The sequence below is a fragment of the Apiospora kogelbergensis genome, assembly GCF_038363985.1.
Source record: "Apiospora kogelbergensis strain CBS 113332 chromosome Unknown utg000008l_segment0_segment0, whole genome shotgun sequence".
In the NCBI taxonomy this organism is placed as follows: Eukaryota; Fungi; Ascomycota; class Sordariomycetes; order Amphisphaeriales; family Apiosporaceae; genus Apiospora; species Apiospora kogelbergensis.
In genome coordinates this window covers 807,628-828,739 of record NW_027117425.1, presented here as the reverse complement: position 1 = coordinate 828,739, position 21,112 = coordinate 807,628, and the positions used below count along the sequence as shown (strand labels likewise).

At 54.5% G+C, this 21,112-nt stretch overlaps 9 protein-coding genes across 9 annotated transcripts; 4 read left to right on the top strand and 5 right to left on the bottom strand.

Annotated features, from left to right (window-relative positions):
• Positions 1 to 2,066: 2,066 nt before the first annotated feature.
• Positions 2,067 to 3,874, top strand: PG998_012219 (uncharacterized protein; the record flags this gene model as incomplete). The annotated part of the gene is made up of 3 exons (XM_066879035.1): positions 2,067 to 2,470; positions 2,543 to 3,473; positions 3,566 to 3,874. The coding sequence occupies 3 exons, from the start codon at positions 2,067 to 2,069 to the stop codon at positions 3,872 to 3,874; spliced, it is 1,644 nt and encodes a 547-aa protein (XP_066725419.1).
• Positions 3,875 to 4,775: 901 nt separating this feature from the next.
• PG998_012218 (monooxygenase) lies at positions 4,776 to 6,075 on the top strand (the record flags this gene model as incomplete). Its single annotated transcript, XM_066879034.1, has 4 exons — positions 4,776 to 5,059; positions 5,104 to 5,290; positions 5,390 to 5,788; positions 5,827 to 6,075. 4 exons carry the CDS (start codon positions 4,776 to 4,778, stop codon positions 6,073 to 6,075), a joined length of 1,119 nt encoding a protein of 372 aa, XP_066725418.1.
• Positions 6,076 to 7,020: 945 nt separating this feature from the next.
• On the top strand, positions 7,021 to 8,388 carry PG998_012217 (amine oxidase; the record flags this gene model as incomplete). The annotated part of the gene is made up of 1 exon (XM_066879033.1): positions 7,021 to 8,388. The coding sequence occupies one exon, from the start codon at positions 7,021 to 7,023 to the stop codon at positions 8,386 to 8,388; it is 1,368 nt and encodes a 455-aa protein (XP_066725417.1).
• A 111-nt stretch (positions 8,389 to 8,499) lies between these two features.
• PG998_012216 (heterokaryon incompatibility protein-domain-containing protein) lies at positions 8,500 to 9,306 on the bottom strand (the record flags this gene model as incomplete). Its single annotated transcript, XM_066879032.1, has 1 exon — positions 8,500 to 9,306. One exon carries the CDS (start codon positions 9,304 to 9,306, stop codon positions 8,500 to 8,502), a length of 807 nt encoding a protein of 268 aa, XP_066725416.1.
• Positions 9,307 to 9,400: 94 nt separating this feature from the next.
• PG998_012215 (uncharacterized protein) lies at positions 9,401 to 9,946 on the bottom strand (the record flags this gene model as incomplete). Its single annotated transcript, XM_066879031.1, has 1 exon — positions 9,401 to 9,946. One exon carries the CDS (start codon positions 9,944 to 9,946, stop codon positions 9,401 to 9,403), a length of 546 nt encoding a protein of 181 aa, XP_066725415.1.
• A 1,412-nt stretch (positions 9,947 to 11,358) lies between these two features.
• Positions 11,359 to 13,704, bottom strand: PG998_012214 (uncharacterized protein; the record flags this gene model as incomplete). Its single annotated transcript, XM_066879030.1, has 1 exon — positions 11,359 to 13,704. One exon carries the CDS (start codon positions 13,702 to 13,704, stop codon positions 11,359 to 11,361), a length of 2,346 nt encoding a protein of 781 aa, XP_066725414.1.
• A 387-nt stretch (positions 13,705 to 14,091) lies between these two features.
• PG998_012213 (RNA recognition domain-containing protein) lies at positions 14,092 to 15,263 on the bottom strand (the record flags this gene model as incomplete). The annotated part of the gene is made up of 2 exons (XM_066879029.1): positions 14,092 to 14,579; positions 14,651 to 15,263. 2 exons carry the CDS (start codon positions 15,261 to 15,263, stop codon positions 14,092 to 14,094), a joined length of 1,101 nt encoding a protein of 366 aa, XP_066725413.1.
• Positions 15,264 to 16,362: 1,099 nt separating this feature from the next.
• On the top strand, positions 16,363 to 18,204 carry PG998_012212 (berberine family protein; the record flags this gene model as incomplete). Its single annotated transcript, XM_066879028.1, has 2 exons — positions 16,363 to 17,447; positions 17,508 to 18,204. 2 exons carry the CDS (start codon positions 16,363 to 16,365, stop codon positions 18,202 to 18,204), a joined length of 1,782 nt encoding a protein of 593 aa, XP_066725412.1.
• Positions 18,205 to 18,594: 390 nt separating this feature from the next.
• Positions 18,595 to 20,771, bottom strand: PG998_012211 (alpha/beta-Hydrolase; the record flags this gene model as incomplete). The annotated part of the gene is made up of 3 exons (XM_066879027.1): positions 18,595 to 19,837; positions 19,888 to 20,602; positions 20,648 to 20,771. The coding sequence occupies 3 exons, from the start codon at positions 20,769 to 20,771 to the stop codon at positions 18,595 to 18,597; spliced, it is 2,082 nt and encodes a 693-aa protein (XP_066725411.1).
• Positions 20,772 to 21,112: the final 341 nt, after the last annotated feature.

Genomic DNA, 21,112 nt, shown 5'->3' with positions numbered 1-21,112 from the left:
CTCATGGCAATGCGATTCTAACCAGGCTGGGGTGATATTGGTGCTTAGAGTCCGATAGCTCGATCAAGATGGCCGCTTTCCTAATCCCTTAAAGCCGACAGACGATAACAAAGTAGGTGGACAAGTCTCTCTGATTTCAATGAACTAATTATATTTCCCACCAGCCGAGCGGGACGTCCCTATTGGCCAACTGACATTGGGACACACCCAGTACCAACTAAGATGTTATGGGCCGAATTTCCCCAGCAATAAGAAACCTTGCGACTTCACCATCTGAGCTAGATAAATGCTTAAACCCTATTTAAAGCAACTCTCTTGGGGTCCATGCTCTGTCGCCAATGGGACTCTATCGACAGAAGCTGAAAAATGTCGGAGCGCGTGATACATCTCAATGGCAAGGCTATACGATACAATTATCGTTGTTTTGAATGGCAATTTTTGTATCACCACTAGAAGCAATAGTCTCCTACATGGCAAAATTACCCAAGTAAAGACTTTCGCCGATAGGAATAGCAGAATGCACTGCCTCGACGTGGGAGCGCACATTCCGGTCATGGTCCGCAGAGCGCTTTTATCTGTATTTAATCAGTACATATTACTACCACCAACCACTCACCAGTTACGTGTCAATCATCAATATCGGGAAGGCCGAAACCTATTACAAAACCATCATATTTAATCATGATCTTTGGTATGGAAATAGTCGTAACAGTCTGTCTTCCATCGTCCATTGGAAAAAGCCCAAGGGGTTCTTCGAGAAATCGCAACCGCACGACGACCATTGACTACCTCAAGAGGGGCTGGTTGGCCAGTGGTCGGAGTAGCTGCTACCTTGTAGGCAAACCGATTGACCTGCTTGCTCTGATCGTTCCCAACCCCTACGATATTGATCATTGAATACGACCTAATACAGGCTTCTACCCAGTTCTGGACATCGATTTCGTCAATTAGCCCATAGCAAATAATTGCCATTTTTCGATATCTTGGCAAACCTTCTGAAGAACACTCAGCCAAGCCTTAATTCTAGCAATTTCTAGACGATGTGCAAGTTGAATCCACACAACATGACCCGTTCTGTTATTACATGAAAAGCTTTGCTACGAAATGAAGCATCTTGGTCCCGGACGTTGCCCCTATTCGGACTATGGATCAAGCTCAACCTGGGAAGATAAGGATTCCATGCATGTTCGCGACATATTATTTGAGTTGTCGGAACGGCCGAATGGCACGAAGCACGTCAAGGTACTGCCTGCATGACCTGCAAGACGAGGTAACGCCTGGTGGCGACAGGCCATCGTCAGAGCCATGTAACCTCCTGCCGTCCGAGCCGCTGTCAGTGCGGAATGGGAGTTTCTTTTTCAGCTGCTCGGAATCGAAGCAGGTTCAAAACCCGGGGCCTGTACCTGGAGAAAGTCTGGGGACCCCAGGTCTTCCCTGCACTAAAAGTCTTAAAGTTCATCTGTCCATATTTCAACATCGTATCATTTTTACGACCAAGTCTGTGCGTACATGGTTAATTGCTTGAAATAACTCAAAAGGAAAACTCAGGAACAAGGCTCCGGTAGGGCTGGCTGTAAGTTTTAGCGTGCTCATCCCATTCCATAGGAGTTGCTATTGCATCCCGAAATGTCGATGTTCATGATGCATTTCATCATGCTACAAGGAATCGGATGACCCGACCTAATCAGTAAGAAATTACACAGCTGCGCAGTCTACCACACGATCACAGATACCTTTCGAGACTCCGGCAACGAGGAGGATTCCATGATGGGAAACCCCTCGTCGATTAGACTTCGGGGCTGCGTTCGATTCGGCCCCTCCCATGACAGCCACCCGCATACCCTGATGGCTTTGACGTACCCGCGTGCATAATCTCAGTGTGCGTGACCTGCACTCGTATCTTGACGTTGAGCTTGCAGGAACCGACTTACAAAACTGGAGATGTTCCCCGGGAATCCAACCCGAACCATTCCCTCTTATCTCTCTTCCCCGTTGCTAACGCGCGTCTCCTGAGTCATCCCAGCCCGCCTTATCTACCGCCCTACCTTGCTTGCGTACAGCGAACCATGGCGCCCGAAAGCCAAGATAACAGGATAACGTCACTGAGCCGAAACAATGGCCCAACATCGCGCGTGACGAAGGTAAACAGCGGATCCGAACACGAGGCTACCGTGGAAGAAAAGGAGCTTCAGTCGTCTCAAGTTCCTTCCAACATATCGTCACCACCGGATGATTCGCCGTATATCCTCGTCGAGAGGGACCATCCCCATTGCTCGGCCTACGTCTTCAGCACGTCGAAAAAATGGCGGATCCTGATCGTCGTCTTCCTAGTCCAGTGCTCCATGAACTTCAACACGTCGCTCTACGCCAACGGACAGAAGGGCATGGCCGAAGAGTTCGGCATCACGGAGCAGACGGCTCGCGCAGGCGCGGGTGCCTTCTTGGTACTGTACGGTTTCGGATGTGAACTGTAAGTTCTTGAGCATTCTTTCCCTGCCTCATCATCTTCCAGTCCGTGACTGACACTGGACCGAACGTACAGCTGGGCCCCGTGGTCGGAAGAGTTGGGCCGCTGGCCCGTCCTGCAGATATCGCTCGGCCTGGTCAACTTCTGCTGCATCTTTGTGGGGATCGCGCGCAACTTCGCGACGGTGCTGGCGTTCCGGTGCCTGGGCGGGCTGTTCTCGGCGGGCGGCAGCGTGACGCTGGGCATCGTAGCCGACATGTACCACGCCGACGACCAGCAGTACGCGGTGCTGTTCGTGGTGCTGTCGTCGGTGGGCGGGTCTATCTTCGGCCCCATCGTCGGCGGCTTCGTCGAGTACTACCTGCACTGGCGCTGGACCATCTGGCTGCAGCTCATCGCCGGCGTCGCCGTCCAGGCCCTGCACTTCTTCCTCGTCGACGAGACCCGCGTCACTTACCGTCTCGGCGCCCACGCTAAGCGCCTGCGCAAGAGCCGCAGCCTCAACTGCTGGGGCCCCAACGAGCAGAAGACCTGGAAGGAGATCCTGGCCCCGGCCGAGATGACGACCCTTTGGCTGCGGCCCTTCAAGATGTTCGTCACGGAGCCCATCGTGGCCGTCCTGTCCCTCCTGTCGGGTTTCAGCGATGCGCTCATCTTTATGGGCTTCCAGTCGTTTGGTCTTGTGTACGAGGTGTGGGGCTTCAACTCGTGGCAGATCGGCCTCACCTTCGTTGCTATCGGTCTGGGGTATCTTGTCGCCTACCTCAGCTTCTTCCCCGCCATTAAGCGCCAGCAGAAGATGGAGATACAACATCCCGAAAGTGACTACGCCAAGTTCGAGGCTCGTCTCTGGTGGCTCATGTACACCGCACCCTGTCTGCCGATCGGATTGGCCATCTTCGCCTGGACGAGTACGAGCTCCTCCCACTGGATGGGACCCATCGCTGGCTCTGCCGTCATCGGGATTGCCAACTTTGCCATCTATCAGGCGACCATTGATTATATGGCAAGTCAATCCAACATCACCCCCATCTTCACTATTTAGGTTCTCAGGAACAACCACACGTTCTACGTTCTTATTAACCTGTGTGATTCCAGGTCGCCGCATACGGGCCCTACTCCGCCTCCGCCACCGGCGGCAACGGCTTCGCCCGCGACGTCCTGGCCGGCATCCTGACCTGGGCGGCGATGCCCTTCTACGACCACTTTCGGAACGCGTACCCCAAGAACGGCCTCCAGTTCGCCAACACGGCGCTTGCCGGCATTAGCTGCGTGCTCGTCGTCTCCGCCATGGCCATCTACTGGAACGGCGCGGCGCTGCGTAAGCGCTCGTCATTTGCGCAGAAGCTGGCCGCTGAGGAGGAGGATGTGATTCCGAATGCTACGCACATGAATTACACACTCTAACTTACTCATCTAAGCGGCAGGGTAGGCCATCAGGCAGGAAATTGCTTGTTCGGAGACAGGGAAGTGGGCACGATTACGAATGTGCCTCGAGAGTGTGTGGCGCGGATAGGTAATCTTGATATTGGATCTATCACGCTTGATATATAAGGAATAGAGTCTCGAAGACATTCCTGTATGAAGCAGGCCATTGGAAAGTATGGCGCGTTTGCATGGGCGAGTGCGACGGAGGATTGTCTGACCTGAAGAGGGAGGGTTGACGGACTATCTGTCGGCAACTCCACGACGCTGCAAGGAGGAGCAAATGCCAAGTATCCTTGTTTGAATGCAAGGGAGAAGAAAGTGATGTAGAAATTAGACCGAATGAATAAAGAACAAAATGAACTTACTGGTTGCTCTTCGGGCTTTCGGGTATTTCGGTGTTTACAATAGATAGTTGCCTGCTAAACAGTGTCAGCGCTAAAGGCCCTGCCATTTGTCGGTCAGCCCTGTTCGATGCAAGCCTATGAGCAGCAGATCGCCAGCTGAATATTGTGAGTCAATCAAGTAAATTGTGTCGCAGATCATAAAAAGTGCGATTTCAGCTCTCGAGTTTCAAGAGGTCTGTGATTCGATCAGGATTGTCCGGTGCAGGTGGTCTGGTTCGGGACTTGGGAAATCCCGAACAGCACTAGCCATAAGACGGGCTGATGCACTACCCGAAGAACTAGTGGTGGTAGGCGGCAATGGGGGCCCCTATTTGGCTGTATACAACAGCCTGTCTCAAATATATAAGTCAAGCGTCAAGTCTATGAACGCTTTAATATACCAATCACAATATACTTCCCTATATAAGCCCCTTATTCAAATAACCACCTCTTACAACTGTGATTCACTACTGCCATACTCATTCTCAGACGACATCATGGCCACAACCCCAGCCATAGCCATCATCGGCGCCGGCCCCTCGGGCCTCGCCCTGGCCCGCCTCCTCGAGTGCCGGGGCGTTTCGTACATCATCTACGAGCGCGACGCGGCGACGGTCGAAGGCATCACGACTCTGGGCCAGCCGCGCGCGGGCGGCACCCTCGACATACACGCGGCGACGGGCCAGCGCGCTATCATCGAGGGCGGCCTCCTGAAGGAGTTTGAGAAGTACGCGCGCTACGACGCTGCCACGTTCAAGCTCTGGGACTACCACGGCACCCAGTACATCGACCACGAGCGCGGCAGCGACTTCCCGAGATCGATAGGGGCGATCTGCGCAAGATTTACCTCGACGCCCTCCCTGCGGAAAAGATCCGGTGGGGGCATGCGCTCAAGCAGGTGACCAAGGACGCCGAGGGGTTGACTGTGCTCGAGTTTGCGGACGGAACTACGGCTTCGGGCTTCAAACTTGTTGTTGGTGCGGATGGGGCTTGGAGTAAAGTGAAAGCGCTGGTACGAAGCCCTTCCACGTCCCCCTTATCACCCTCTCACAAACTTCACGTAATTTGCTGTTTGATCCATGAGCTCTAGATGACTAACAATCATGTTCAGATCAACCCCGTCGCGCCACAATACTGCGGCGTCCACTACATCGAGTCGCGCATCAACCCGGACAACCCCGTGCACGCCGCGGTCCAAGCGCGCGTCGGCAAGGGCATGCTGATCGTGGGCGGGCCCAACAAGCTGATCACGATGCAGAACCTGGGCGACGGCTCGTACCGGGTCTACTCGGGGGCGCGGGTGCCGGCCGACTTCTCGACGGATGGGCGAGTCGACTTCGGCGACACGGACGCCATGCGGACGCTGGTGCTGTCGGAGCGCTTCTTCGGGGCCGCGTGGGCCGCCGAGTTCCGCGACTACATCCGCCACTCGACCGACTTCCGGCCCTGGCCGCTGTACCACGTGCCGCCCGCGTCCGTGGCCTGGGACCACGTGCCGGGCCTCACGCTCGTCGGCGACGCGGCGCACCTCGGGCCCCCAGCGGCGAGGGCGCCAACTACGCCATGACGGACGCGCTGTACCTGGCCGACAAGATCGCGGCGCACGACGGGCTGGAGGGCGACGAGGCGTTGGACCGGGCGGTGCGCGAGTACGAGACGGAGATGTTCGAGCGGGGCGCGGGACTGATCAAGCGCGGGGTGCAGATGATCGATATGTTCTTTACCGAGGATTCGCCCCGGCCGATGGTGGAGATGTTCAGCGGAAAAGGGGTTCCAATTAAGGAGGAAAAGGTTTGAGGAGAGAAGGAGGATAAAAGGTGGAGATGCCGGATTTCATCACGGATAGACCGTTGAATATTTGTTGACTACATGTTTGGGCTTGGATTATATACCCTACTCAGTGAATCGACACATGAACAATGCAATTGGGCCAACGCAGAGAGCGGATGGAATTAAGTAACGAACGTGTACGCCTTCCCACGGCAATAGAAGACCGTTAGGCCTGTTCCAAGTTGTCAGTCTGATCTGGGTGTATAGATCAACTCTAGAAAGTGAAATAGATTGCGAATCTCTGATTGCAATGCAACGTTCTGGGTAGCAACGAGATCGCAACCTCGCGGTTATGGTAAACATGCACATTGGCTCGCTTAAACAGGGACGGCCTGTAGAGTGCAGTAGTTGGCCCTTATTCGGGCATGTAAGTCGCCAGGGTGGTTCTAGACCAGTGTCGATTTACACTACTAGTCCGGAGAAAATTTTGCTATTGGTTGTCGTGTAAGCACCCGCATATCCCAACCAGTAACACAGCACGCCGATGCTGACATACATATACGCCGTACTACGCCATGAAAACACAGACAATGGCTATCGGAGCTGAGATAGAACGTCTAGGCGTGCCGGATCCTTTTGCTGGTGTTTCTCTCGGGGCTTATGTCCGCTTGCTGGCGAGCGTGTATCCCAGTGAACTCCCTGGGGCTTTAGATACACTATATATTCCGACCTAGTCACATCCCTTATCAACCCCATCTCAATACACTTTGGTATCTGTGCCACGATTGTATCCGTCGTATTCAGCGGGCCGTTCACAATGCCACAATATCGTTCGATGTTCCTGAGCCTAGTGGCTCTACTAGCCAGTCCTACCACCTCCATAGGACCACCCACAAGTCAAGTCCTCAAGACTGATGTTGCCATAATTGGTGGCGGTGCCGGGGGGCTCATGCAGCGTTGCGTCTCAAAGATATGGGCCATAGCATTGTGCTGATCGAGCAGGAAGACATCCTAGTCAGTCCCACGTCCGTCCCCATCCTTTCGCATGGACGTCGACTGACGACTTCACTTTTAGGGTGGCAATGTGGACAGCTACACGCCCCCGGCTCTGACAAGTCCATGGACTTCGGCGTATTCTCCTTCATCGACTACGCCGGCGCCTCGGCGCTCTTCAAGCGCCTGAACGTCTCCACCGCCCCGCCAGCACGCGTCCGCGCTCCGACCAAGTACGTCGACTTCACCACCGGGAAGCCCGTGCCGGGCTATGTGTCGCCTCCCAGCGCGGCCGCGAAGGCGGCCATGGAGAAGTACGCCGCCCTCTGCGAGAAGTACGAGGACATGATCGTCCCCGGGTACTGGCACTTCCCGGCCGGCGACGCCATCCCCGCGGACCTCCTCCTGCGCTTCGGCGACTTCGTCACGCGCCACGGCATCGAGGACGCCGTCCCGCAGATCTACGCCGCCACCGGGTTTGGCATCGGCCGCCAGGCAGACGAGCTGACGCTGACGGTGATGCAGGGGTTCGGGGCCCAGATGGCGCGCTCGATGCTCGGACGTCAGGGCGGCTTCATCGCTGCGTCGCACCGTAACCAAGACGTCTACGATGCCATAGCCCGCGAGATTGGCGACGAGTCCATTCTGTACGGGACGAGAGTTGTTCGGTCAGTCCGCACACCGGCCAATGGAGTCATCTTGACGGTCAAGAACCAAAAGACTGGACAGGAGACCACCATCCAAGCCGGCAAGCTGCTCATGGCCATCCGACCGGTTGGTGAGGAGGCTATGCGACCTTTCGATCTCGATCCTCATGAGAGAAGTATCTTCTCCAAATTCGAATACGTGCACGAATGGGCGACGCTCGTCCGCCATCCGTCGCTGGTGGCGGGCAACACCAGCGTAGACAACTTTCCCGTGGCAGTCGCACCCTCCAACTACCTCGAGACGCCACGAGTACCATTCCTAGACAAGTTCGAACTGCAAGACAACACGGCGGGTGGTCTAGAGAGCAGGGTATTCCGGTCACTCGTGATCGGAACCAAGGACTTCAACTATGCTGATGCGAAGGGTCTGCTGCAGACCTCACTGGATCGGCTGATTGTGAACGACATCTTGCCTTCCACCACTTCAGAGAAGCAACCGTTGGAGGTGGTAGCCCTCTCAGACCATGGACCCATGCATCTTCGCGTGCCGGCTCAAGAGCATAGAGATGGTTTCATGCAGAAGTTGTATGCCTTACAGGGTCATCGATCTACATGGTGGACGGGCGCGGCGTTTTCAAGTCACTTCCAGACTATCATTTGGGAGTTCAATGAAGTTCTATTGCCAGAGATGCTTAAATAGAATTGAACGGTGGTAACGGATGGTGTAGCTAGATAGAGTCCATAAGAAGCGGGAAATTGTCAGGCGTCAACGTGAACCAGCGTCGGTCCGGTTCTTACGGTACAACAACTCTCAATATAGTCGCCATCTTTGTTTTACTTGGCTATTGGCCAGCCAGTAAGCATCCCTCTCTTGTTGACTGGGGAAATAGATGTGCGCGTAGCCAATACGCCGATGTGCCTTGTGGTCTTGATCCGATTCCACCACAAGAAGAAATGACATGGCCTCCACGTTGGTATGCCCCAGAAGAATGGCCTCTAGTCGCTGAGGAAACTTTCCTGTTCCCCTAAACCGCCATGGGTAGTCGATTCTGCATTTTCCCTCCAATTCACCCATGCTGAGCTCCAAAGGGGAAAAGTCCGAAGCCGGCTGATGTGTGATTGTGAAAGAAACTGAGACGGCCTCAATCGTGATTGAGCCTCCGAGGACCGGATTGAAAGGGTTCGAATCGTCGCCTGAGTACTCGAGTGCTTTTTCTACGAGTTGAAAGTGTTGATCAGGCGTAAAGTTGCTGTTCACGCCCCACCACATGACTCCTTTGTCGTGAGAAGACCAGGCCCAGGTTGGCCTACGTGGTTCCGGTCCCAGATTTCTGGATCCAGTTAGCCAGAACGCAAGCCCATGAGCTAGGTAGTCCTCCCAAAGACCAACCACATAGTCGCAGCCAAGGTGTTGCTGTATTATCTGCGCCACACCGGCAATGGCAATCAACTTGTCTTCCGGTTTGGTGAAACTCCGTTTGCTATAGTCTCCCCAGACAATCTCACCGTGCCAGACGTCTACCAGGTTATCGACACTTCCGATATAGGTCTTGCTCAGCAGGGCCGACGTGGTAGGGCTAGTGTCGTCACTGTAAGGTGTGGGCATCAAGTCCTCCATCCTATACATACGCCTGCATTCCCAGAGCAATTGAGTAGGGGTGAAGTGAAGCGTTCGAGAAGAGAGTATGCGTTCCTGGTAGATCCAACCTCGTTCAGATAGGGGGTGATGAATCCAGTGGGTAGGGCGTGATAAATGTGCCTTGCTTGAGGAAGTAGACAGTGGTGGCTTTATCTTCTTCGTTCTGTGTGGTGATCTCGATAAGCTGCTCCCCACCGAATTTGAAACGTGGGATTTGATCTCGAGTTTCGCTTTTATGATTGAAACAGCCGCATGTACTATCGCCGCCCATGTTTGCCGAGATGGTGAGGAAGGACCCTTGGTAGATGGCCCCCATCTTGACAGACTCGGTTCGCCAGTCTTCTGCTGAATCTTGGATGATGCAGAGTGAGTCAATCCAAAGGTATCGAACTTGAAGCCGTCGTGTGATTTGGATCGCGTGACGGAAGTTCAGCGGGAGGTCGTTGACAATGATGCTGGATTTCCGAGAGTTGATATTCGACGTCGTGGTAATGTGTCCGCTATCAATCGTCTTGCCCCAACAGTGGCTAAGTGTGATGTACTCGGGGCTGGTGTCTCCGACCTCGACAAGGCGTATCGTGTTTTCTCCAGTAGAAGGTATGTCGGGAGATGGTGTCATATCGAGTAATCTGGCAGGCGAAACATTTGGCCCATTCCCCTGTGGTGCTTCCCAACCAGGGGCTAGTGCAATCATGCGATGAGGCACATTCAGAAAGGCAATTCCTGATGAAATCGAAAGTCTCCGCCGAGTTTGTGTTCGTCAGATTCTTGTTGATCACCGGAAATCCATGCGTGGACAGTGGACTGTCTGTGGATAAACAAGTCAGTACTAAGGTGTGACATTTGGTACGGGGTGGGTTGTATTTACCTGAGGATACAAGTAGAAACACCTCTGGTACTGGTATAATCCGCTCGCGCCCAAAAGACTCACAGAGTATCTTCAACTCAAGGCCATGTTGTGGACCAGGATCGCCTGGCATAACATTGATACGCATATTCTGGATATTGAGCAGACTGTGTGCATCGTCGAAAGTGCTCGAAGAGGGTTTTCCGTCGTATTGGGCTGGGACTTTGCGCCAGCCGTCGTCGACGTATCTGCACAGGGTGCAACGGCTCGCGGACTCACGTAAGAAGGTGCCTTTTGCGTGCCATTTGAATCCATCAGTTGATGCCACAGCCTCGGCTGAGACATTACGGCACAGAGAGCAGAGGACAAACTCTCTGGTATATAAAGGGCCACCAGGCCTGGCTGGGCGGAACGCCAATACTTCCATGTTTGAATAGGTTCCTGGACAGAAAGAGGTAACAAAGAGAAATGAGTATGGATGCTGGTTATGCAAAATGGTAGTTGCCTTGGGTGTATGTATTATGGTAATAAGAGGATGATAAGATGAACGGAAAGCCTCACCGACTTTGGAGATCATTTCAGATACCCCGATCAATTGCTACTGTGACTGGTCAGAAGTACTGCATCTACATGCAAGTCGCAGGCGGCGCTTAAAAGCCGGAATGCCCAGCTGAAATGAGAGTGGTCTTCCATTGGAGGACAGGGAGAAGGCGCTTTTGCTGAAGCCGACTCTAGCAGGCGTGGAAACACGGTTCGTGATTGTACGGCAGCAATAAATTGTAGATAAAAGCATGTCTGGGGTGCCTTGCCAGAGTTGCCTTGACAGAACTCACAAAAGCCTGCTCGGAACGGGCCGTTTAGGCAACAACGTCGCAGCCATGCAAGCCTGCAAAATCCCTAACTTTATTTTCCCATAGCATGTATCAGATTGGAGGAAAGCCCCTGTGTGAATGTTCATCATTATTAAGCTTCAATAGCTACCTGATGAATGAAGGCGCTTATCGCGGACTCGGGTCTGATTTGAATGCGGAAGTCACGAAACTGGCCAAGCCATGGACGAAAAGGTAATGGTAGTTTCTATATTACTAGACTGAGCTAAAAAGATGTTATTGTAATATACGACCCCTGTATGCTACCACAGACAGCACGTTCTTTTATCACATTTTGTACCGGATAGGTGGCCTCTACCATGGATATCTATCCACCCAATAGTAATCAACCTGCTCCTGTTCGTCTTCATCATCATCGTCATCGTCATCATTTCCCCGCAGCGAGTAGTCATCCCGAAGCTTGTACTCCTCAAGATCGGCAGCCAACCGCGCGCGCTCCCGCTCCATCTGCCATCGCTCTTCGGCAGCCGCGTCCAGCTGCGCCTCGAGGACCCAGATCGTCTCGCGGTCCTCCGCAGCGCGTGATTCGAGCCGCTCCATCGCCTGCCGGGTCTCCCCAGTCGCCTTCTCCAGCTTCTGCTCCAGCCGCTCCCGCATCTCAATCAGGTGCCGGACCGTGTCGCTTTCCATCGCCGCCTTCCACTCGAGGCGCTGGTAGCTCTCGTCGTTGCGACACGCCTCGGCCTTGAGCCGCTCGATCGTCTGCCGCGACGAGTTGACTAGTGCCTCCAGCTCCATGATCTGGGACTGGTAGACCTTGAAATCGGCCTCGTAATGATCCAGCTGTTCACCGTCGCTGGCAATCTGGAATTCGAGGTCCTCGATTGTCGCGCGGTCTCCCGTTGCTTCGGTGTGGAGCTCGCTGATCTCGTCGCGGAGTCGGTTGTGTTCGTCGATGAGCTGGTCGATGCCCTGCTGGAGTTCGTCTAGCTGACGGGCCTCCTCGGCGGCGCGGGCGCGGGCTTCGGCCGCGAGTTCCTGAGCCCTCTGGCATTCCGCGTCGAGTTCCGCCCTGAGCTGCGCGTTCTCGTCCTGGAGATCGCATTGCTCTATTGTGAGCTGGTCGATGCTTTCCTCGAAACGGTTGAGCTTCTTAATGTCCTCATTGGCCGCGGCCTCGGCCTGGACCTGGAGGTCCGAGATTTGTTGTTGTTCCGTATTTAATTGCACCCTGATTTGTGCGTTCTCTCCCTGGAGGAATTCGTAATTGACCTCAAGCTCGTGGACCTGATGCTCGGTCACTTCGAGTTTGTCCCTAAATTCCAAATGCTTCTTGTGTTCCCAGAGCAGATGCCCTTTGAGCTCCTCGATGGTTTGGCGGTTGGCGCTTGCTTCAGCCGCGAGCCGCTCTATCTCCACCTTGTAAGTGTCCGCTTCGCCGTCGTGCATGGCCACCTGGCACTCGAGGCGTTGGATCTCCATGCGGCCATCTGACGTCTTTTCTCTGTAATAGTCCGTCTCGTCCGCGAGCTGTTTGACATCTTCCATGAGCTGGCCGATCGTGCCTCTGTTATCGCGGAGCTGGCCGGCGGACCAGGCGAGCACCTTCGCGTCGGCCGCGAGTTTCTCCTTCAAGACGCTGCGCCAAAACTCCAGGGGCAGCTGGTTCCGGTCGTCGTTCCACATGTCGTCGATGACGGCCACGGGGACGGTGTCGGGGGCGTAGTTGGGAATGGTGAGATCGAACTCGAGTGCGCGCACGACGTCGGTCGTAAGCCACACCCAGAGCGGGTCCTCCTCGTAGTGGAGGCGGAATGTCAAGTGGTCACATGCTTGGCGGAGGACATGGATGTTTTGCCGGGGGTGCTGGACGCGGTGGAAGTTGCGGAACTGCTTCCAAAGGTCGAGCACTTCGTGCCGAAGGGTTGGGAGGGCGTAGTTTTGGGAGAAGATGTACAGGTCCAGAAGGCGGGCCGTCACTCGGTCGAAGGGGTGCGAGAGAGTGGCAGGGGCAGGGGCAGGGGCAGCAGCAGTGACCTGGCATGTTGTTGGCATAGCAGCTGTCGTCTCTGAGGCGGGGTCATCGTTGTCATCGTCGGGGAGAGAAAAGTAAGAAGCGATAGAATGAGTCGGAGAATGTCGTCCCAAGGTCTTGCTACTTACGCTGCCGTTGTCGCCGTTTTCTAAGTCTTTTTTCACTTGGTAGAATATCTTAAGTTCGGACAGGAGATCTTCATCGTCGTCGTCTACGCTCCCTTGCTCTTCCACACTTCCGTCATCGACTTCATCGTCGTCAGACGTTTCGTCCTGAAGGCCATCACTCTCGACGGGATATGGGGAATCCAGACGGAGTTCGGGGATGTGAAGAGCCTTGGCATAGAGCCAGTGGCTGACAGTCTCGACAGTATCGGCAGTCGTGTTCTCTAGGAAGGTGATAACGTTGCTGCTTTCGAGTTGAGACATATTTTGGAACCTGCTGCGAAAAAAGTCCGATTCGTCTATGAGCGGTGCCCGGTGGAGGAACCAGGTTCGAGGTCCAACGGAAACACCCTGTTCTGTTCCCTGTCTGATGGCATCGCCTTTCACTTGCACCCTTACCATCGGCTCGTGGAAGAACGAATCGCCAGCATGGCTTGTCTTGAGTCGTTTGGCAATAGACGGAGCTAAGGGGCTGTCGTATGTTGAGTCGCGGATACTCATGATAACAGATGGGTGTATGCCGTGTATGTGGTGGGGGAAGATTGATGATTCTGGGAAGGTTAACGATTCTAGAAGTGCTTCACAGACAGAATGATCTTGGGGAAAAGTCTTGTTATATGTGAATTCACTCAGCGAGTACGATTTCTCCGAAACCATGGTCCATGTTGAGAAAACTTTATAGGTCTATACGCCTCGAGGAAGTCCACTACCAATGAATGGAGATATGGTCGAAATGTGGGAGGGAATGAGAAAGAGTTTGGGTATTCCATTGAATTAATTGGGACCAGGTCACGCCGATGACCTTCCTTGAACCTAAACGCCAGCTATGCCAATGTAAATGATGTTTTATCGCATTAACCTTTCAGGTATCTCCATTCGCCTTATCGATCAGTTGCCTGCCAAACTGGCGTAGTTGATATCGTCAGCTCCTGGCGGTGGAGCCACAACGTCCAGGCTTTCTTCTGGCCGTGGTTGAGCGCCATCTTCACCTCCCTGTGTCAGGAGACCTGACTGCCGACCCTGGATGGCCTTCTGCTGTCCCGCCTTCCTCACGTCCGAGAACGCGCTTCTTCCGTCCCGGATCATCTCGCCTCGTTGCTCCTTGTTCATGGTGCCCACCGCTCTCGGGACACTCCAGCGTACGCGTAGAGGGCATCCCGCAATCACAGCGCGCCCTTGACACGCCTCGGCGGCCTTCTCGGCTGTAGCTCTAGTTTCGTAGTTGACGAATGCGCAATGTGACATGTGACTGCAAACCAGACTCTTGATCTTGCCGTGTACCTTGAAGAAATCGCGAAGCTTGTATTCGGGCAGGTCGTCTTCGATACCAGTCACGAAAAGCGACATGATAGACTTGTCGGCCGGCGGTTGCCAGTCTTTAGGTCCGGGGGTAATTGCGACGCGGAGGGGAATGGTCGTCGGTTGTTGCCTTTGCCGCCTCGAGGACCAGCGCCTGCTGCCTTGGCAGCCCGAGAATCGTGTGTGCGGATCGGTCCAGGTCCGCCCACGCCAGCGCCGACAGCTGGGCTACCGCCGCTGGTACCGCTGGCGGCTTCCGTCGCCGAGCCGTCTTCGATGGCGCGTCCCTTGCGGAAGTAGGGTTTGCTGGCGGCCAGCTTGCGGAGCAGGTCGCGCCCCTTCTCGTCGGCCTTCTCGTACTCCTCGGTGCCGCCCCGGCCCTCCTCAATCTCCTTCTCCATGTTCTGGGCGAAGTACTCGCGGTTGATCTCGCTGCCAGGGCCGGGGGCGACCATCTTGAGGGCGGCGTCGCGGACGGCGATGGGCAGGCCGAAGGACAGGTCGAGCATGCAGCATTGGCAGCAGTTCTTGAGGCGGGCGCAGGTGAGGCAGATGTTGCAGCGCTTCTTGCGGCCGTGGGCGCGGTCGCCGCTCCAGCTGAAGATGGTAAAAGGGCGCGTGCAGAGCTTGCACTCGGCGCCGTAGTCCTCCTTCAGCATCTTGACGTATGGGTTGTCGGGTAGGCAGGACTCGCACACGGACGGGAAGTCGGTAGTCTCCCAGCCGGACCGGTTAAGGTCCTGCTTGATTTGAGGCGGCATTTTGGTTGGTTATTTCTCCGTAAGCTCCGATTCCGCTGAGGTATTTGTTGATGTGGTCGTAGGGTGATGGGGGTGGTTGCGATCAAAACAACCGACACGGGCGCAATTGAGTTGATGATTTGTTGATGGCGATTTCCGAAGTGGCGACAATGTCATGCTCGTACTGCCTGCACGCCTTCTCAGAAGCTGAATAATCTGGATAAGCGGCTTATCGGCTCCAGCACTAGCGATAACCTTAAATCTCTTATCAGCCTAATGCATAACGTTATGCAACCTAAATTGTGACAGTGCAGCTGTACTCCGTAGCTGTGGCTGTGCTAGTGGCTCAGCCTCTACTAGCCCCTATCTGGCCGCGCCCTCTACTAGAGATTCCAGGGGCCAAAGATTCAGACAAAGACCAACATAGGATATATATTGATCATATTTGCAAAATGGATTCATCTCGAATCTAGTTTGGGTTAACATGTTAAAAATTTACTATGCCTATAAGGAAGATATTTACGGGTGTGACCTTGAAGCACACACTGGGAAACAGATGTAGGGTGTAGTCAATTCCAATAACAGGAGAAGGCCAATAGCTAGGCGCTTCCAAGAGCGTCACAAAAAGATTACCCGGTTGCGGCAGTAGCATCTACTTGAGTTCTTTCAGATCAAGCTCACTCCCTTGTCATCTCTATTCGAATTGTTTCTAGGCTACAACAAAGAGTCCTGGGATTACGAGTAAATTCTTCAAACTCCCGTGGTTACGTTGAAAGTGATATATTGCAGTACTCTAAAAGGAAGAGACCTTAACATCAATACATTCTATTACTTAGTAAACAATGTCTCGACCAGGAAAAGCGTCACGCGGATTATTCGGGTCGTCCCCAGGAGACATATTTCCTGATGGTAGGACGGGTGAACCCCCGGATCCAGCCATGGAGTGGACTGTATTTTTCCCGTCTGTCACGAACCCGTACTTCAGGCCCTCCGGATTCCCCCTGCGCGGCCTCCACGGCCCACAAATGGGACTCCATCTTCGCCCCCGAAACGTAAAGCGCCGCCAGCCAAACCCGTACAACCTGTAACGCCGGGAAATCGTTGGAAGAAACAAAAGATCATGAACAGTACGCTCAGAGAATCACTTCTCGCCACGCCCACGAAGGGGCCTGTGACCCGAACTCCCTTGTCCCCGGCGGCCGAAATTGTAAGCCACTGCCGAGCGAACGGCATTCCGGTGTTCGATCCGGGTGAACTGGAGTACGAACGCTCGGTGGCGTCGACGAACCTGCTCTACCGGTACACGCGGCCAGACTGCGTCGTCCAGCCGGAATCGGCCGAGGAGGTGGCCGCGGTCGTTAGGCTGTGCCGGGAAAACAAAATTGGCCTCATCATCAAGACGGGCGGCCACTCGTACGCCGGTCACTCGATGGCGCACACGGGCGTCCATCTGGACATGCACCGGCTGAAGGGGACGACCCTGGACATGAACAATAGGGTCATCTATGTGGAGGGCGGCGCGCTCTGGCTCGACGTTTATAAGCGCCTCATCAACGGCCGCCACAACGGCTGGGCCGTGAACGGTGGTCGCTGTCCCACGGTGGGCGTCAGCGGTTTCTTGATGGGCGCCGGTCTCGGCCCCTTCTCGCGCACCATGGGCATGGGCTGCGACTCGGTCATCTCTATCACCCTCGTGACGGCGGACGGCGATATAATCACCGTCAGAGAGACCGACGACCCGAAGTCGCCCGAGGGCCAACTTTTCTGGGCGGTGCGCGGCGGTGGTGGCGGCAACTTCGGCATCGTCGTTCAGTGGAAGCTGCGGGTCGAGCAGCTCAAGGACATGGGTGAGGACGGAAACTGTGGTAACGTGACGGCCGGACGCTATCTTTGGTATCACAGGCCCAACGACTGGAACACACTCGGCAAGCAAGACCAGGAGGCTCTGAGCGAAGATTTCAAGGAGACAATGCGCCAGTTCTACCGATACCCGTGGCCCAATCGCATTACCATTGACTCTACCTGGGTTCGCAGATCAAACGACGCTCGGGGAACCATGATACGATTCATCTCCTACTGTGATGGCAATAGCGACTACTTTGGAAAGCATATCGACGAAGCGCTTAAGCAGAAGGACGTAAAGGAACAGCTCAAGCGACGTTGTATGCCGGAGAAATCGACTCGCTTTTTCCATGAGACATTGACGTAAGTACAAAAAAAACGATAATTGGTTTAGAAAACGATACTAACGCATTCCCTTGGTAGTGCACAATGGAACGAGGAAACCAGGCGGACAATACAAAACAGCACGCAATTCCGCCTGTATGCCGGTTTTTCTCTCAGCAACGCTGAGGCCACAGATGCTGTGGTGAACATCCTGCACAAGGAGCTAGACCATTTCGCCGAGCTGTTCAATGCGGACCAGGCCGAGTGCTCCGTGTCGCTGATCCACGCGGGCGGCGCGACGAGCGATCTGCCACGGGCGTCGACGGCGTACCGGTGGCGGGCGGCGGTGTACCAGGCGTACATCATGATCACGTTCGAGGACAAGTGGCTGGAGCGGGAGATGCGGGCGTTCCTGGCGCGCTTCAAGGCCCAGCTGCGGGTGCACTCAATCTCGCGACACGCCGCCTTCATCAATTTCCCCGACGACGACATTCCCAAGGACGCGTACGAGCGCGCCTACTACGGCTGGAACGCCGAGCGGCTGCGCGAGGTCAAGGCCGAGTGGGACCCCACCGACTTCTTCAAGTGGTCGCAGTCGATCCAGCTGCCGGCCGCCGAGCTGCGGATGCGGCCACAAATGGCGCCGGCCGACGGGACTTTGGGGAGCCGGTCGACGACGACGAAGACGACTACGTTTCCGACTTCTGGGCCATGGTTGAAGGCGAGGACCGCACCGACCGTTCCGCTGCCGAGCGCTGGGACCAAGGGTTCGAGGTCTCGCGGACCGAGTGGCTGAACGGGGCGACCGATATGTACCCCCTGTCGAGCCCGGTACCAAGTCGACGGATATCGAGAACATCTATGACGCAGATGATATATAGCGGGACCCAGAGGATGATTTAGGATGGTATTAGTAGCTAAACACGCGTAAATATCTCTTATAAGTAGTCTTTTTACTATAAGAGGATAATAAATCCCTCAGAGAAGCTAAGTAGTTCTATTATTTGAATAGACTTATACATAGTAATCAACACTACTCATCTTAGTCTATGTCTCGATTTCAGTTGAGTGTTCGATCCTGCAGCCGAAACCCTTCAGCTTGCGTGTAAGACGTTTGACACGTTGACTGATGCATGGCGAGTGCGGCAATTCCAGGGTGGTGGGGGCAGGAGTGATTGCCCTAGCTCTAGGGGATGGATGCTGCGACTTGAGCACCTGGCTGTAGAAAGTAGTCGAGTGGTTGGCCCAATGCGACACATCTGTCCTTGGCGGGGAATAAATCCTGCCGACTCGGCCACTGAAGCTGTCTCAATGTCTGACTATCCGCCGTGACGGGATCCCATGCTCCAGAAGTGGTAATCTCCAACGTAGTGTTCGTGTAGCCCCTGATTACTAGATACGTGGGATCGGGATTCGGGTTGTAGGTCTTCCCAAACGAAGACCACCGGTCGATGACGGCCTGTGTGAACGGAGTGTCATTATCATCACGCTCCGGAAGACCTAGGAGCCGCCAAGTGCCGAAAACAGTCGTGAGTTCGCCGCTGTGACATTTGTAATATTCTCCATCCGGGTCTCCGTGTGGATGAGTGGGGGTGACGGGGGCGTTGCATAGCTGCTTGTTTGGGAATCCATTTGGATATGTCGTGATTTGGTAGCTGCGATTGAATTGGTAGTAGTACACCTGGGGGAAAATGGAAGTGGTGGCAGCGGCATACGCCGTCGCTTGGTCGAGGCAAGAAAATGTCGACTCAGTTGACACTTGCACAGTAACGTTCCAGATGGCGGTTGTACTATTGTCCGTTTTTGCAATGGGAAAAACCTCGGGTTCCGCAGCCGGCAAGGTTGGTAAGCCGTTGCTAGCGAGGGAGAGTGTAAGATTGTCAGTTTGGAGCCATTGGGCCAAGTCGGAAGCACTTTCGTCACGCATATGGCCTATGAGTAATGGAACCTTGTTGACATGGCCGGTGCCGTTGAAGGGGATGGCAGGCGACAGGACATAATGGCCATCGACGACGGGATTGTTCGCAGGAATGGTTGCGAGACTGAAGAACGAGGCCGCATCATAGTTGCGTAAACAAGCGACCTCGGCGTCAATATCTCCACTAACGCACCCAGAAAGGGTCAAGATGGGCATCGTCTGGAGCGCAACTTCTTGGTCCCTCGTCAAGTAACGCGTGTAGACCGCCGGTCTCGGATCGCTTTCCATGATGGCGGCCGAGAAAAGCCCAGCGGCCGGCGGTGACTGCAAAAGTGCTCGAATGCCTTCGGCCCCGGCGCTCTGGCCGAACACGGTGACGTGATCCGGGTCACCACCAAATGATGCAATGTTCCGTTGCACCCATTCCAGTGCCGTGACCATGTCACCAATGCCATAGTTGCCGTTCAGGCCGGTGTTGTTGCCATACACCAAAAACCCAAAAGTCCCGAGTCTCTGAAGGTTAGCAAGAAAGAATAATTAGGTTGAAGATGGGGTAAATACCGGTAGTTGATTGTTATAACCACGACATCACCTCTTGAAGCAAGATTCCCACCGTCGAATACAGCGTCTGAACCCGACCCACTGAGGAATGCACCGCCGTGGATATAAAGCATGACTGGTTTAAGATTCCCACCCGTTGATGCAGGAATGAAGGGCGTATAAATGTTCAAATAGAGACAGTCTTCGCTCCCAATAAGAGCGGTTCTTTGCCGGCAAACAGATCCGAATTGGAGTGCCGATACCTCGCCAGAGGCAGAGACGGGCGATGAGTATGTGAAGCGCTCAGGGTACGACCCGTACCGGATACCCAAGAACCGGAAAGAGAGTTTGTCACGATAGCCGGTATATACAGCATCGCCGGCAGAGACCTGAGTCTGGTATTCGGTGTCGGTACCATTGACGGAGTACAAAGCAGCGCTTTGCGTGCAGAGTCCGGGCAGACGAGCGGTGCAGTCGGCGCTTCCAGTCTGTCCCGATGATGTGATGGTATTGCATACACCTTTGGAAGTCGAACTGACCCAGAGTTGGTCAATAGGTATTGAATCGCTCTCGTCTTCCATCCCGTAGCTCAAGTAGGCCAAAAAGTCGTTGAGCTTGGGGTCGGAGGCTGGTGACCATAGAGACTCGCCAATTGCAACGCAGGCCTTCGCCGCATCTTCTTGGGTCTGAGCAGTCCTGAGCACTATGACAGCCTCCCCACGTGCACTTTGGTTGCCTGGTTGGGGTTAGCCTCTGCCACCCATCTATAAAGGATTCTTACCATAGAGATCATTGTGCAACAGGATCTGCAAGTCAGACCCAACAGAGGATACGCTCGGAATTGCAGACGTGACTGTGAGCAAAGAAAGAACGCCGGGCAGCGCCAAGAATAGGGATCGAGACATGGCCGTGATCTTTGGGACGCTTGCTTGTACAGCGAACGATGAGAGAGAGATTAGAGAAATAAAGCAGAATCAACTGGGCTTCCTGTGTCTGACCATTCGACCGCGCCCACTTAACCGGATCCCCAGCAGTGCTTTCGGCCCCCGCTGCCCGCCGCTACCACCTTACCAAATCTTCCTTACGCTATAGTACTAGCGCCGGTAAGGGACTTGTAAGAAATCACGCCGTGACCCATGAATTTCCACGGCCCCGCCTCCGCATTCATGCCAAGAGCTTGGAACTTAGAGAAGCCAGAGCCGGGAGTGCTGCTTGTACTTTTAATATACTCGAGGGCTAGACTTAG